A 15,116-nucleotide genomic window follows, 5' to 3' on the forward strand; every position below is an offset into this window, starting at 1 on the left:
TCCCCTCTCCCTTGCACTTCCCCCCTCACTTTCCCCTTGCACTTCTCGTTCTCACACCTGCATGATCTGAATGACACAAGGCCTAGTAAGATTGTTTGTGTTGTCCCCCCTCTATCTTACCTCCCGTGCCTTGTCGCGCCTAGAAACACTTGTGTACAGGCGCGTTATAAATGACTTATATAATATCATTTTATCACCGATTCCCAGAAACATATACAATGCCCCAGTAAGAAACGACTAGTCTGGCCGCACCAAAATGCCAGTCTAGCCAGGTAATTACACTTAGCAGGACTGCTTTATCAGAAATGCCCAGTTATAAAAAAAGTCATACCAAACTGAGGAATGACTAGACTGGCTGCACCAAAATGCCTCTCTAGCCACTAATACCACATATCATGCCTGCTTAGACTGGACATGGACAACCATTATGATTTGTCACACAATCCCACCCACCAACATCCCCTCTCCCTCCCACCCCTACCCCAACCTCTAAAATCAGCTCCTTGGCCCAGAATTACCTCCACGTCCCTCTTCCTTGTCCCAGAACATACATATGAGGCTCCTTCACTCATAGGTAAGTACTGGGATGAGGAAGGATGGGACTATGAGTAATGAAGATTACAGGTAGCTAAATCAGGCATTACCTCCATGTACCTCTACCTCATCCCAGTACTCGTGTATGAGGCAGAGTGCCTCATACACCAGTAGTGGGACGAGGAAGAATAGGGCTAGGAGTAATGAAGATTACCAATAAGTAATCAAGGCATTAAACACAAGTAGTGGTGCAACACCATTGAGTTGACTGGGATTCAGCACTCCTCCTCCCCGAAATGCTGGGCTATGTTGGCTCGACCTGGCTGACCTTCAGAGCAGTTGCCGGACAGAATAGGACAAAGATGTTAAATGGCACCTGGGTTTTGCTGTTAATAGCAATTACTAACATAAAGCATGTCACTGTTAGTACTTGTATTCAAATGACACATTTTTAGCCAATTGAAATCGTGATGTGGGTTTAGTACTTGCATGCTAGAGGAGTGATTGGAAGGGTAGAGAGGGAACGGGAGACCACTCAATTCTTACAGCAGTCCATAAGTGGGAGCTTTAAACCTTAAAGGAGAGAGTTAACTGCGTGTAACATTGAAGCTGCACTAGAATAGTCTCATTAAAATGCGTAAAGAAATTGGATTCCCCACAGAAATAAGTCTGCCCCTCCCCCAACGCCCATGAAGATCCACCTCTCCCAACATTTGAAGGGTTAGCCCCCCCCCCCGAAATGTAGGTTTTGTTGCACCCCTGAACACAACCACACACACCATTCACCATATACACACATGCACACCCAGCCATCCATACATTTAAATGTACACTCTTTCACCATACCAGCACACCCAGGCAGCCACCCGTACATTTAAGTGTGCACCCTTTCACCATACAGGAACACACACCCAGACACCCACCCATACATTTAAGTGTGCACCCTTTCACCATACACTCACACACGCACCCGTCATGGTGTTAAGGGAAGCCCTATTACTCCAAAAAGAAATTGTTTCTTTTTGAAGTCACGTTGAATTCATAAAGAAATTATTTCCTTTAAGGACTGAACCATAACGGAAATACATTCTTTATGAATGCAGAGAGACTTCAAAAAGATACTGAGGGTCATTATGACCCTGGCGGTAGCCGTGTCAGTAAATACTGGCACGGCTGCAGCCGGAATCATGAATTTTCTGGTGCCCAGCAATTAGCAATTACCAGTGCGTTACAGCCCCGGCGGACCCGGTAGTTGCCCATTCCCGGGTTCTGGAAAATATTACTCCCCATTCCCATTTGAGTCCCATTGGACTCAATGGGAATGGGGAGGCCGGATGCACCGGCACCATTCATGAATGGTGCCTGTGCATCTGTTGAGCTCTGCGCACCGGTGCCGTTCAGCCCACCAGGTAAGACCTGGCGGGCTGAAAGGCACCCACTCACAGAACTCGTAGTTTGCCGGTCTGGAAACAACAGTACCAGCAAGCTTACCGGTACTGTTGTTTCCGGATCGGCAAACTCATAATGAGGCCCACTGTTTCTTTTTCAAGTCATAGGGCTTCCCCACCCCATGACATGGAGGCCTCCAGCCTAGGGTCTTCCATTGCATGGGGTGGGGGGATCCCTCAGACTTCAAAAAGAAAGTTTCTTTTTGTAGTCACTCTGCCTTCATAAAGGCATTATTTTTGTTACAGAAATAATTTCTTTATGAATGCAAAGTGAAGTCAAAAAGAAAAAAAAACTTTTTTTGAAAAGAAAATATTTTTCAATTTTTTTTCTCCAAGTAGGGCCTCCTTCCAGGACATGTGCTGGTGGGGCCCCCGCGCACCGCGGGGCCTGCGGGGGCCCCTGTTACGCCAGTGTTCATGTTTGTAGAACACACCAGATGTCCGGAATGGGTGTAAATGAGGAAAATGGTAGTAGTGTGTGAAGGACAGTATAGCGGTCCGTATCGGGCGCAGCCAAAATGGTGCCGTCCATAGAACAGGCGCGGTGGGCGGCAAGTTCGTAGGCAAACAGAATGGAGTTGTCCTAAGGACACTGGAACTGTCCGTGCAGTGAACATAGCATGCGTGCACATGCGCAGTACAAACGTAACTATAGCGAACATCGCGCCTGTCCCCAAGTGTCCGTCTCACTGGTGTCGCACTTTGAATTACTTTGAGAACCCGAACAATGTCCGTAGGACACTTGTGCACATGCACACGTTTGATTCTTTGCATTTGCTGTCCAGGTGACTTTCATTACTGGCGCGGATGTGTTGAGGACGTCATCATGTGACCGCACCTACGCTGAGCGTGGGGACTAATTTGCACGGTTGGTGTGCTTCCGCAACAATACAAAAGAACTTGTAGACACAAGGCAAAGTATTGTAGAGTGTAAAAATGTAATTTCACACATCCCAGACAATAGCTCACCTCAGGACTTGCTGTGTAAAATTTGTTTACCACTTTGTAGGGGTGAAGACGGTCACGAGGCACACCCCTGCACCCCTACAAAAGGCCACACCCCTAAGTGCATCTTCATTGTCCTTCTAGCTATAGCAGATTGAGGTGTGCTGACTTTATTGCTGTAGTGACCAAAAGGAAACTAATCGGTATGGCTTCCATGGCTGCTGTTGGGTCATTAGCCTCTGCACCACCCCCAAACCCGCCACCACCACCACCTCACCAAGGGCCTGCAGAGAGATATATGGGTGAGGATGTAGAGATCCAGGAAGAAGAGGAGGAAGAGAATGAAGTGAAGGAACTCTGCACTGGGAGCACTCAGCGGGAGTCATAGGTGTGGCAGTTGTTTTCCGTTTGTGGGAATGTACCAAAAGCATGTACGAACCTGATGAAGTGTAACCAGTGCGAGGTGGTGCTGAGTCGCGGGAGATTTGGTGCATACAGTTTTGGTACGACAACCATGAAGCGACACCTCACTTCGTTGCACACTGCGGACTTTCGCAAGGTGGTGCCGTGTGAAGAGCGTAGTCGTTTGAGTTCCTCCACAGCATCCTCGGTGTCCAATCCTCCAACTACAAGAGACACTCCTGTGAGGGAGCGCCTCCCTCCAGCTGCCTAACAAGCCATTTGCAATGCTGTTGACCCTTACCTTTCAAAGGTGACAGTAGTGTGCACGTATTGTGATGCAGTATTCTGCAGGGGGGAGAGTTTTCAAAGTGCTTTTGAGGCTGCAGTCACAGAGCACCAGAAGATCTGCTCCTTACCTAAATAAAGCTCACCCTAAATCTTTCGCTGTTCAGGTGCCCTTTTTTATCCCTGTGGCTGGTGTCCCTTCCTTACCCTCCTTTGGCCTCTTCTCCTAGTGTGCCGTGTGCTGTTAAGCAATGAACGTAAAAACAACAAAAATTACAGAAAAGGCTCTTTTCAGAGCCGCCTTTTTCAGTATAACAATAGAACTATGAAGTGACGGTTGTAGCCCCCTGCGGGGTTCTGAAAAAGTTCTGCAGACAGTCGTAGGGGAAAAAAGGGAGGGTGCAAGCGGAGCAAACGCAATAAAGTGTACGTTGGGAGTAAGTGGCGGCTCTGAAAAGAGCCTTTCGGTGGTGTGTTGTGTGGGTCAAAAACTGTGGATTGGGGAAAACGGATTGTCAGATAGGTTAGTGTGATTGCAAAAGAGGTTGCAATGCATTTTGTACATTGCGAAGAAAAATCTGATTTGCCAGCATATGTGTGGTGGACTCCATCTCTGTGGAAAATGAAAGTGCTGTGAAACAAAATGTTTTCATTGTGGAAGGAGGACATGCCAACATCTGTTAAAAGGCACACACAGCCTTATTTACATTGCGTCTCGCTTTCTCCATTTGTGGACCAAACGCAGAAGAACGCAGCCATATTTGTCTTTGTGCAATACGGGAAAAAAGTATTTGACAATTTGGAAACATGTCCATGAGCTTCGTGAGTCCTTCCTTCATTGCAAATTGCAAAGAAATTCCAGATACATGGCCTAAACTGTTTCCTCCGCAATGAATGATCAGTATATCTGGAGGACGCTCTGTCAGGAAAGTAACACAGAAAGGTACCAAGTCCAGCCATCTCATGCCACGCACGCCATGCCAGTGCACTTCCGCATGAGGAAATCCGAGATTTGTAGATAAACTGCAGCTTTCTGAATGCCCTTCAACCAATGTATCCATGAGTCTCCCAAAATCCAGATAATCTGTTTTCGAGCATGGAAAGCCATGGCTGTGTGGTCTCCTGTGAGGGAGAAGACGTTCTTACTAAAGTACGTTGGTCCGAACACACATACTGAACTTTATGGACCAATCCCTAGCTCTGCTCATTCTCATTTACATGCGTCTCCACCCTTGAATCCCCGGTGGTGATATGTGCTGGCTGCTAACTACCGCCATGTTCGCGGACTTGTACAGGATCAGAGCGTGACGACGGTACATTCAAGTACTATTCCCCTTTTTCCCCTTTAAGGGAGGCTCTGAAAAGAGACGTTTTTTTAAATTTTTGGCCAGATACCGTACAGACATCTGGTATTTTATGTATTTTTTTATTTTTTGTCCTTGCTTTACTCTTGCAAACATTACAGAACCTTCTCTAAAGCAAGCCTTACGTTCCAAAAGAACATCTTATTTCCCAAAGAAGATAGCGCAACACCATCTCCTTCAAAGTAATCCGCATTGCTTGGAGCAATGTTATCGTGGCTGCAAAAAAACATACCAGCTCGTAGCATGAATGCACGCATGACACGATTGATGATACACCTCCCGATGCTTTGATATGGACAGAAAACAGAATTGTTGTTCCATTGTACTCTAGGGTGTAAAGCAGAAAAAATTACTTTCGTTGTTGGGAAGATGCTCATGAGTGCTTCAACCAACTGTGCCAAATCTGCCAACAAAGTACATGAAGTCACGTATCCCAAATGGCAAGCACCATAGTGCAAAATTACCACATGAGGAGGAGTCATTCTACGCATGTCTCTACAAACTTGCAGAATTGCCGAAGCATTGGCATCAGTGTCAGCGCTCCACACCACCTCCACTCCTCTCACATCGAAATGGTGTGCCACATGCCTACTCTCGGCATAGTGTTGTATGCCTTGTACAAAAATGTCTCCATGCATCAAAACCCTGACCCTCTCCAACTCTGCCATCTTCAGTGTGCGCACCGTCTTTCGACACAAAAGAGCAATGTGAACATCTGATTGGCTGATGCCTACAGTCGCCTTTCCATGCAGTATTTGCTGTAGAAACCCGTATGTGACACGCCCTACCAGCAGACAAGTGTTGCCTACGTGCAGCACGTAACTCTTACCCAGTCCTTCCACCCTTTCTACAGTGGTACCAAAGCGAGTCCCTCATTGGACACAACTAAGCGGTCGCACAATCATCCACCAATCACATAGAACATCGCTAATTTTAACTCCGTCATCAACGTTGCGCACTTCAAAATTACTGTTTGATGATCATTAATGGAAGTCACATACCATTGCAAAGCACCTACTTCACAAGCTACGGTGCAAGGATTGCAAATTTCTACGTACAGCTCCATGCGTGTCCACATGCATGAGTATAGAGTACAGGTATGTATATTTTAATCAGAGAACATGTGGAAGACTTATGATTTAATTTATACAAAATAATGCCGCTAAATGTCCATAGGGAATACATGACAACACTCCCCGCAACATGCATAACAACATGCCTGCGGTCATGACGCCAGCCCCTTCAGTATTTTGTTCGTGGACCGAAGAGGGAAGTGTGACCGCGGAGCGAACATAGATATCACTAATTTTTTCAGACCTACTTTTTGATAATTATAAAGTAAAATACTGCACAGATTGTGACCAAATTTACAAAACCATGCTTTCTGGACCAAGCCCCTGTACCTGCCGCAGATTTCATCAAAATCCGTCCAGCGGTTTGCCCTGTAGCCGTGCGCAAAGTTTTTCCCCCATTCAGTCTATGGGAAAAATATATATATATATATTACACGGCCCATGGTAGTGGCCGTGTAGTTATGGTTAAGTTACTAAACCCAGAGGAAGAGCACTTTTTGGTGCAGTTATAACTTCGCTCCCCCTGGACGAATCCTCACCAAACTTTGCAAACGAAATACATGGCCCACTCTGAATAGTTTTGCAAAGTGGTGAGGTTTGGTCAAGGGTGGGGCAAAGTTATAGGTCGGGATCCCAACATTTCTTTTTTAACAATAGACACAATGGGAAAACATTTCTGTCGCACCTAGAGCCTAGACCGCTGCAAGGATTTTCACCAAATTTGCGGCAGGAGCGGCGGCTTGGTCCCGAAAGCGTGCTTTTGTTAATTTGGTGTAAATCCGTCCAGTAGTTTTTTTTTTACAAACAAAATGGAAGGCAAAAAAATTAGTGATATCTATGTCCGCTTCGCGGACAGGACACCAATTGCACAATTGGCTTGCGTCTTGTCCGCGGGCATGCAACGTGTTGTCTGATTGGCTGGGATGAGGCGTGATGTGTGTCAAATTGTTTTGATGCGCCCGCCATATTGGATGTGCGGACATGCGCTGGAAGTGAGCATAAATCCAATTTTGGGGAGTGTGTTGGTGTGTATGAGTGCTTGGAGAGGGTGGGGGAGTAAGAGATGGGTCAAATGCTGTATTTGTTTAGGTGGGAGAAGGCTGTGGTTGTCTGCGGACATACTAAAACTCAGGCATACTAACATTGGGCGCACTACTGGCTATTTTAGTTTAGTATGATGTTGGTTTTGGGTCGTTAGAAGAGCATTGGGTGAAGAGGGTATGTATTGAAGAGTTTATACGTTGGTTGTAATTATTTTTTTAAATGTTAATTGAAGTGGATAGTTTTAAGGTGGATGTATTATGTTTTTGGGTTGTGGTAATTTGTTAGGTGTTTGTTTCTATGGGAGTGTTATGCTGCAGTGGTTGTGGCCAGGGACTAGAGTCTTGGGTGCATGGCCGAAGGCCGTAGGCCATGCACCCAAGACTCTAGGCCCTGGCCACAACCACTGCAGCATAACTCTACAATGCTATCAAACATTTTGATTGTGGTATGTAGGCTGCTTAGGGGATATGTTTTTGAAAAATGTGAGTACTGATTTCTATGGTGCTTGGAGATGGGTTGCAAGAAAGGACCTGGTGCTTGTGTTGCGGACTGAAGGGAAAGGGGGGAGATGTTGTATGTCTTGCTTTACAACACTGTACATAGTTGTAGATGATGTGATCGATATGACTGCACCTGTGCATAGTTGAATGCTGTTGTGAAATCTAGAACGGAATGGGCAACCAGCTGGAATGAGAGGGCTGTGTAGATTGGAAGAACAGTTGTAGAGGCAGTGGTGTTGTTTCAGCTGGGGGCCTTTCAAATGATATTGGCTATCTGTGTGCATAAATAAAGATGCATGTACTCATCCTGGCTGCGTGTAATTTTATAACACACTAGAAAGCCTTTTTCCATAATTATACTGTTATTTCTCCCATCTTTTAACATGAAATTACACTTTGTTCGATAGCTGTGTGTGTTGTGTCTGATTACTAATATAGTCATTTGTAAAGGAAGTTGAAATGATACAATGTATGTGAAATATGCATAATGTATAGAAAGGAAATTCTATGTACATCTTATGCACTATAATGCATTAAATGCTATCATGGTTGAAATGTGGTTAAATATGTGGCAGAGCCTACAGAAATGATAGAATGAATGAAGAAAATAACAGCTTGCACATTGTAGTTAATAATATGGGCAAATAAAAATGTGGAGAGCAGACAACTTTGCAAGTGGCACTTGATCATAGTAGATGGGAGAAATGACAGTAAGCTTGTTTTACAGGTTACACAGGGTAAGTGGTAGTTAGTCTGTTTATATGCATTTATACAAGAGATGTACATGTACCATACATGGCAATCCTCCCGATTTCGGTGGAAGACTCCTGAATTTCTGTGAAAAATATTGTTATTTTTCACGTTCTCCCGCCGAAAATACATCTTTGCCCAATGCATTCTTATGACACAAATGTTGTCTCCCGATCTTTCAGAGAAAATGCGGGTCCCAGGTGGGTCGGAATGTTGGCTTGTTGGCATGTATGATGTACTGTGCAAAAAATATTCAGGCCTCTACTTTGTGTTCATGCATGTGGATGTGCATGAATCTGCTAGTAGAAATGTTGGAGAGTTTACTAGTAGTTGCTGTAGGTGCTTTGCAGTCACAGCGCAATTGTACTCGGAGTGATCAGCAGTACATGTAAAGTGCTGAGTTGTGATGATGGAGTTAGATGTAGAGGTCTTGCATGTGATTGGTGGATGGTTGTGTGACAGCTTAACAGTAGCCAATGAGGGAATGGTGCAGAGAGGGAATTGGAAAGGGTAGAAGGGCTGCCACAGTGTTACTTACGCGCTCCGCGGACATATTTGTGATGTCATCTTTGATGTCCTGGGTGTTAGTCTTAGCAGTGCACTGTGGTGGCACAAGCTATGGTTGCTTAGCTTACCATAACTGGCGAATTTCAGGGGGTTTTCGATTTTACTTGTAACCACAACGTCCTTTTAACAATGTTTTTTTACTGAATTTCATAGATTTTTAGTAGCGCAACTTAACCATAACGTCCCTTTAACAAGGTTTTTTCATTGAATATATATACATATATATTTAAAGTTCGCTGATCGTTTTTTCTTGAGACCAAACGAGCACTCTCCACAGGATCAACAAATAAAATGGTCAGGATTTGCTTTAATTAGTTTCTCCATTCCTTCCTTTATTAGTTACAAAAACCGTGGAAAAATCACAACTCATATGCAAATTCTTTACAGAAAAGAAAAAAACGTCATAATACAGTCCTCCCAACAAGTTGCAAAATAATTTTGCTGAGGCGTTTACGCGTTTCGCCGCTGACTTGCTGCTTGTTCACAACAACAAATTCCTCGTTTCAAGAGTTCATTTAAGGAAAGAGAGTTTTAGTGCTATAGAGAGGACTGTCTTAGCTTGCCTACAGCATTTCGTGTCGGCCATGTTGGCCATCTTTAGATGTTATCATGTGTGGCCCAGTACTACATGCGTTTTGTCACTTGCACTTAGACACATTACCATTTCTCCAATATCCATAGTAAATATAGTAAGCAGGAGTCATCTTTCCATCTGTAATGAATTAGGCCAATAGTTTGGTATATTTAATCCATTCTGCCACTTAAGCCTAAATCACTTAGGCGCTCTTTTCCCTAATGAGAAGAACAAGCCAAAATAAACTGGGAAACCACCCGCTGCCGCCGGATTAATAACTGCCCTTCTGTAATGCCTGCTGACCCTGTTCGCAGTTTAGTGCGAGGTTCAATGCATGGTGCGAATGGCATAATTACAGGGTGGCTTACAATGTATTGTAATTTCCCAGCAATTGTGGCGACTGTATCCTTTCATAATTGTCCAACGAACTTGTAGCCAACTCTGTATCTGAATGTACAAGAGTGCACAGTGCTTTCGCAATGACATCTTCATAGAGGAAATGCCTGCATAAAGTCACATATCCTAAAGTGCATACCATGGTATCACTTTGTGATATAAATCCATGACGTCTACCTAGACAGCATGTAGCTGGCCACTCTCTACATCAAAAGGGGGTTAAAGTGCTATGTGCTACAGTACCTTTTTATTTCGTGCTAAAGTGCATAGCGCACTAGCAATCTTTCTTTAGACAATTTCTATCTCGCCACTCTCTACCTGAAAGAGGGTTAAAGTGCTTGGTAAGGTGCATAGTGTACTAACAGCCTGTCTTTAGACAAAATATATCTGGCCCCTCTCTGCGTGAAAGGGGGTTAAAGTGCTATGTGCTACAGCACCCTTTTATTTATTGCTAAAATGCATAGTGCAATAGCAGCCTAACATCATTGCATACAGTGCACCATGCATCACCTCTCATAGGTAGAGTGCGGGTTTGAGCCATATAATATACCCATATCAAAATCATTGAATTGGTCCAAAGAATTGTAACCGCATTGGCCCCACCTGGCGAAATACAGTAGCTGGTATGCTTACTGCATCGCACCCAGTCTCAACTACACTCATAGCCCTACTACTCTCTACTGTCCAAACCTGTTCATTACATAATTGAACAGAATGAATAGGAAACAATCACCAATTAAAAACAATTAAAAGACAATAAAAAAATGACACAATTAAAATATAACATGATCATTACATTCAAAGTTCATGGGAATGGAGACAATCGCTGAAGATAGTTGTAAATAACCAATAAGCACATATATGGAATGTTAACTTCTGGTTAAGCCCTATCATTACACAGCCTAAGACCGAAAATTCCGATTTTTTTGAAAATCAAACCCTTCTTAATTTCTCATCATATTTCTTCTCTCAAGAAAACTCATTGTCCCAGAAATGTGTACAGTTCTTCATCAATGTTATGTCCATTGGGCTGTTTACTCTCGAAATCAAGTATACAACAAGTTTCTTTCTGTCGCAGTAATTTTTCTTTATCTCCACCTCTTGACCCAATTTCAATTTTATGGATGCCAAAAAATCCAAAGCCATTCATATTGTCTTTGTGATATTCGCTGAACTGTTTGGCCATTGCATAGTTGACATCGTGGTGTTGGATTGCTCTTGTGTTGTTTTATTTGAATTTTCAATTTGCACTTAGTGCTGCCTATATACCCTTTTTTTACAGGCACAAATTAAAACATACACCACATGATCTGTCTCACAGGTAATTCTTTCTGATATTGTCATTGTCTGTCCTGTGACTGGGTGTTGAAAAGTTCCACAGTTAATTGCATATTTGCAGATATTGCACCGTGTGCATTTGAAAAAACCTTTTTTTTGTGTCGTCTGCCAACTCTTTTGATTCAATTCTTCATCTTTGGACATAAAACTTTGGACTAGAGTGTCCTTGAGAGAACGGTTTCTTCTGAAACTGATTTTGGGCTTTTTTTAAGGTTGTCGGTCAGATCTGTGTCTGTGAGTAGAATGTTCCAATTTTTTTGTGGGTTATGCCTGATGGTTGTTGCTTGGCTGTCAAATGTTAAGATCAGACGTGTGCATCCTTTTTCCGCCTCCATTTTTTCTTTCTTGTGTGATCCAGAAAGGAGGCTATGTCTGTCTAGTATTCTTGCCTTTAGATACGCCTTTTCAATTATCTTCTTGGGGTACATTTGTCTACAGAATCCTGCAGCCGATATTCTTCTCTCCATATCATAGGTTTCTAGCGTGGTATTGTTTCTTCTTAGTCTTACAATTTCACCATAGGTGACACTCCATATCAAATTCTTTGGGTGCCCACTTGTTGCATGTAGTGGTGTATTGGAACCAGTACTTTTTCTATGCAGTTTGCAAGTTATGGTGTTGTTCACAATTCTTATATTCACGTCCAGGAATGTTATCAATGTCCGACTGTGTGTCTCTGTAAATCTGAGATTATTTTGATTTAGGTTTAGTTTCTTGACAAATTCCGACCACCATTTCTGCGTCCACTTCCAGCTAATGAATAGGTCATCTTTATATCGTAGCCATAATGCAACGTTGTTTGTGAGATCTTGGTTACCATCTGTCCATGCCTCCAGTTCCTCCCATGCACCCATAGTAACATTTGCATACAAGAGTGCGAAGGTCGTCCCCATAGCGGTTGCTTGCAGCTGTTTAAAATATTCTTAATTGTGAGGAAAACATTGTTTGTGACACATATATCAATCATGTCCATCACCATTTTGGTGTGTTCGAGATAGTTTAAAGACTTGCAATCTATGTAACGTTGACAAGCTTTTTTCCCGTACTCATGTCCGATCGAAGTGTATAGCGAGACAACATCCATCGTCGCCATCAAATATTCTTTTTCCCAGGGTATCCTCTCAATCCGGGACAGAAAGTCAGTGGTGTCTTTTATGTACGATGGAAGTGTAGATACAAAAGGGAACAGTACTTCATCTATATATTTAGACATGTTTTCCAATGCTGAGCCTATTAGGCACACAATAGGTCTCCCATGCATTTTTTTAATGTTCTTATGAACCTTCGGGAGAAATTATATAGTCGGAGTAATTGAGTTAGATGTCATCAGGAATTTGCAAGTTTCCTCAGACAATATTCCCTTATGTTCCCATTTGGACAGAAATACTTTCAACTTCTACACACACACAGACAATATATACAACATATATACACCTAAATATATAAACTCTGGGAGTTTCACCTGAAAATGCAGTTAACATCTTTGTTAATCCAATATTTTGGGCCCCCATTTGATTAATTAAAATTATTGATGAAACCATGTAAAATAATATTTACAATATACATTGAGGCACTACTTGCATTATACATCTTAAAATGTGAATACATGTTTATTTGACATTTTGCCATTTTACTGAGTTATCCTATCAGAAGTAAAATATCAAAATGAATAATTTATTTTGTTTTTTATTCCTAGCATCTGAGCAATCTGGTTATTCTAGACCTGTATGGAAATCTCATATCTAGAATTCAAGATAATTATAGATTGTTTGTGATCTTCCATCTTCCACCTCTGAAAGCATTAGATGGGGTTGCAGTGGTAAGTTGCCTGTATTTTGGAATGCATTTCAATGTTTTTGGGTGTTTATCTTATGCGACCAAACCATTTACATCCCTATCGCACTGTTGATGAGAGGCCTATACTACAAAGTGACATTACACTGTATATTTTATCCTTCTATTTCACTCCTCCACTTTACTCCACGTATAAATCTCTACAACCTACTTTTGAAATCTGCCAAAGAGAAAGCCTGTGATGTTTGTCCTGGAAAATGTGTTATTTAAAGAGAATATATGACCTGAAGCTGTGGTAAGCAGGAAGTGACATTTTGCCACCAACATATGCTCCTGTTACAATAGTGATTACATGTCAACTGGATTCTTCTTTTTGATGCATGTAATATTCCTTCCAGTCCATCACCTCTCAATGCCCCCCTTTCACCCACCTACAAAGTATTTCTATTGGCTCTGCTAACTGTTCTCGATTTTGGGTCATTAGCCGGCATGGCAAAGGCCTCCAAGAACAGACATTCCCTGCCTAATGCTGTATGGAAGAAAATGCCACCTCTATGATGGATGCACGCAAGTAGGCAGGCAGAGAGCTGCACACTGGTACATGCATATCAAGTACCTCAGTAGGTTGGCGAGAGTGGGTCTGGAAAGAGGCCAGGCAGGGATGGGAAAGTGCAGTGAGAAATGGGAGGGGAAGGGTTGGGTGTAAAGGGTTGGTTGATGTATTTATTTATATACACAGGAACAATGCTCTTTTCATCACAAAAGAGTGTACAATAGATAAGAAATATTATTTGATGGGAAGCAGCAAGCTTCTTACAATGGGGTGATATTGAGGGAGATTCTGAACAGGTTGTTGAGGGGAGTAAATGGGGACAATACATGGGTGAACATACGTAGATTAAGGACAAACAACATTAGACATTTTTAAGTGCAAGTGGGGGATGTGGCAGCTGTGTTAGGGATGTGACCGTGATGGATGAAGTGCTAGTTTGGAGGCAGAGAAAGTGAGGGATAGAGGCAAGTTAGAGGCGAGGGAACATTTTAGCTAGAAGGCAGATGAGAGATAGGTTAAGAGTGTTACTTGGAGGCAAGGAGATAGGCTTTTAGTTTGGTTTTTGAACAAATCATTGTGGGCTGTTTCTGGGGTGTCCTGGGGAAGAGAATTCCTTGTAAGTGGAGCAAGAAGAGAGAAAGAGCAGAAGAGAGAGGAAGCACAGAGAGGATGAGGTGCCACAAGGGTAGTCGAGGCAGTGGACATTACGAGAAAGTTTGTAGAGTTGGATAGTGGAGAATGGATATGGTGGTGCCTCACCGCAGATAGATTTGTGAACCAGGAGAAGAGATTTGAATCTGGACCTGTTTTGCACAGTCAGCCATCCTGTCTGGTGATGGTACAAGGAAGAAGGTGTGAAGTGAGGAAGTTCCCAGAGAGTCCTGGTAGCAAATTTAATTATCGTTGAGAGGACGGAAACAGTGGTCGAAGTGAGTGGGAGCAGTCGAAAGCAGTGCTCCCTACTTTTTTAAATTATCCTTTACAGCTCCTATACTTTTATTTTAAAAGGAAACCGTTCCGGAATGGATTCGTTTTAAAATAAAAGTGTAGGAAGAAGTTGAAACTTGCACTTTCAGTGCACTGCACTGAACGTTCCCTTAAACAGCAGGTGCAACTGTTTGGGGGTGTGCATTGTGTGTGGGAGGGGGATGTTCTGATGGGGTTTATGGAGAGTGGGTGCAGGCCAGCAGGGAACATAGTTCCACTGCTTCTTTTCGTACACTTCGACCACTGGACAGAAAGCATAGTAGGGCTGACCAAAGAAGATGTTGGAACAGTAGTCTAGTTTAGAGAAGACAAGGTGGGTTAAGAGATGCTTGGTTGTGTTGAAATGAAGGAGGTGCCTGATATTTACGAGGTTGAGGCAAGCCGCTGTTGCAGTTTTGGAGATGGAAGTAGAGAAGGTGTGAGAAGGGTCATAGATGAGGCTGAGGTTTCTAGCTGAAGAAGAATAGGGGAGAGTGTTGAGTGGTAACTAGGCAGGGGGAGAGATGAGCGCTAGTATTTGGCATGGAAGAAGAGCATCTCTATTATGGTAGAGTTCAACATC

General features: G+C 43.1%; 1 protein-coding gene across 2 annotated transcripts in view; it reads left to right on the top strand.

Moving 5' to 3' along the window:
- The window catches only part of LRRC9 (leucine rich repeat containing 9), a 2,495,628-nt gene that overhangs the window by 1,667,294 nt on the left and 813,218 nt on the right, over window positions 1-15,116 (top strand). For both annotated transcript variants that reach the window (XM_069638901.1, XM_069638902.1), the window contains one exon: window positions 12,917-13,039. In XM_069638901.1, coding sequence (XP_069495002.1) covers window positions 12,917-13,039 — 123 coding nt within the window. The remainder of the gene's footprint in view (window positions 1-12,916; window positions 13,040-15,116) is intronic.

This window comes from Ambystoma mexicanum, chromosome 14 (genome assembly GCF_040938575.1).
Source record: "Ambystoma mexicanum isolate Mex_15411 chromosome 14, UKY_AmexF1_1, whole genome shotgun sequence".
NCBI classification, from domain to species: Eukaryota; Metazoa; Chordata; class Amphibia; order Caudata; family Ambystomatidae; genus Ambystoma; species Ambystoma mexicanum.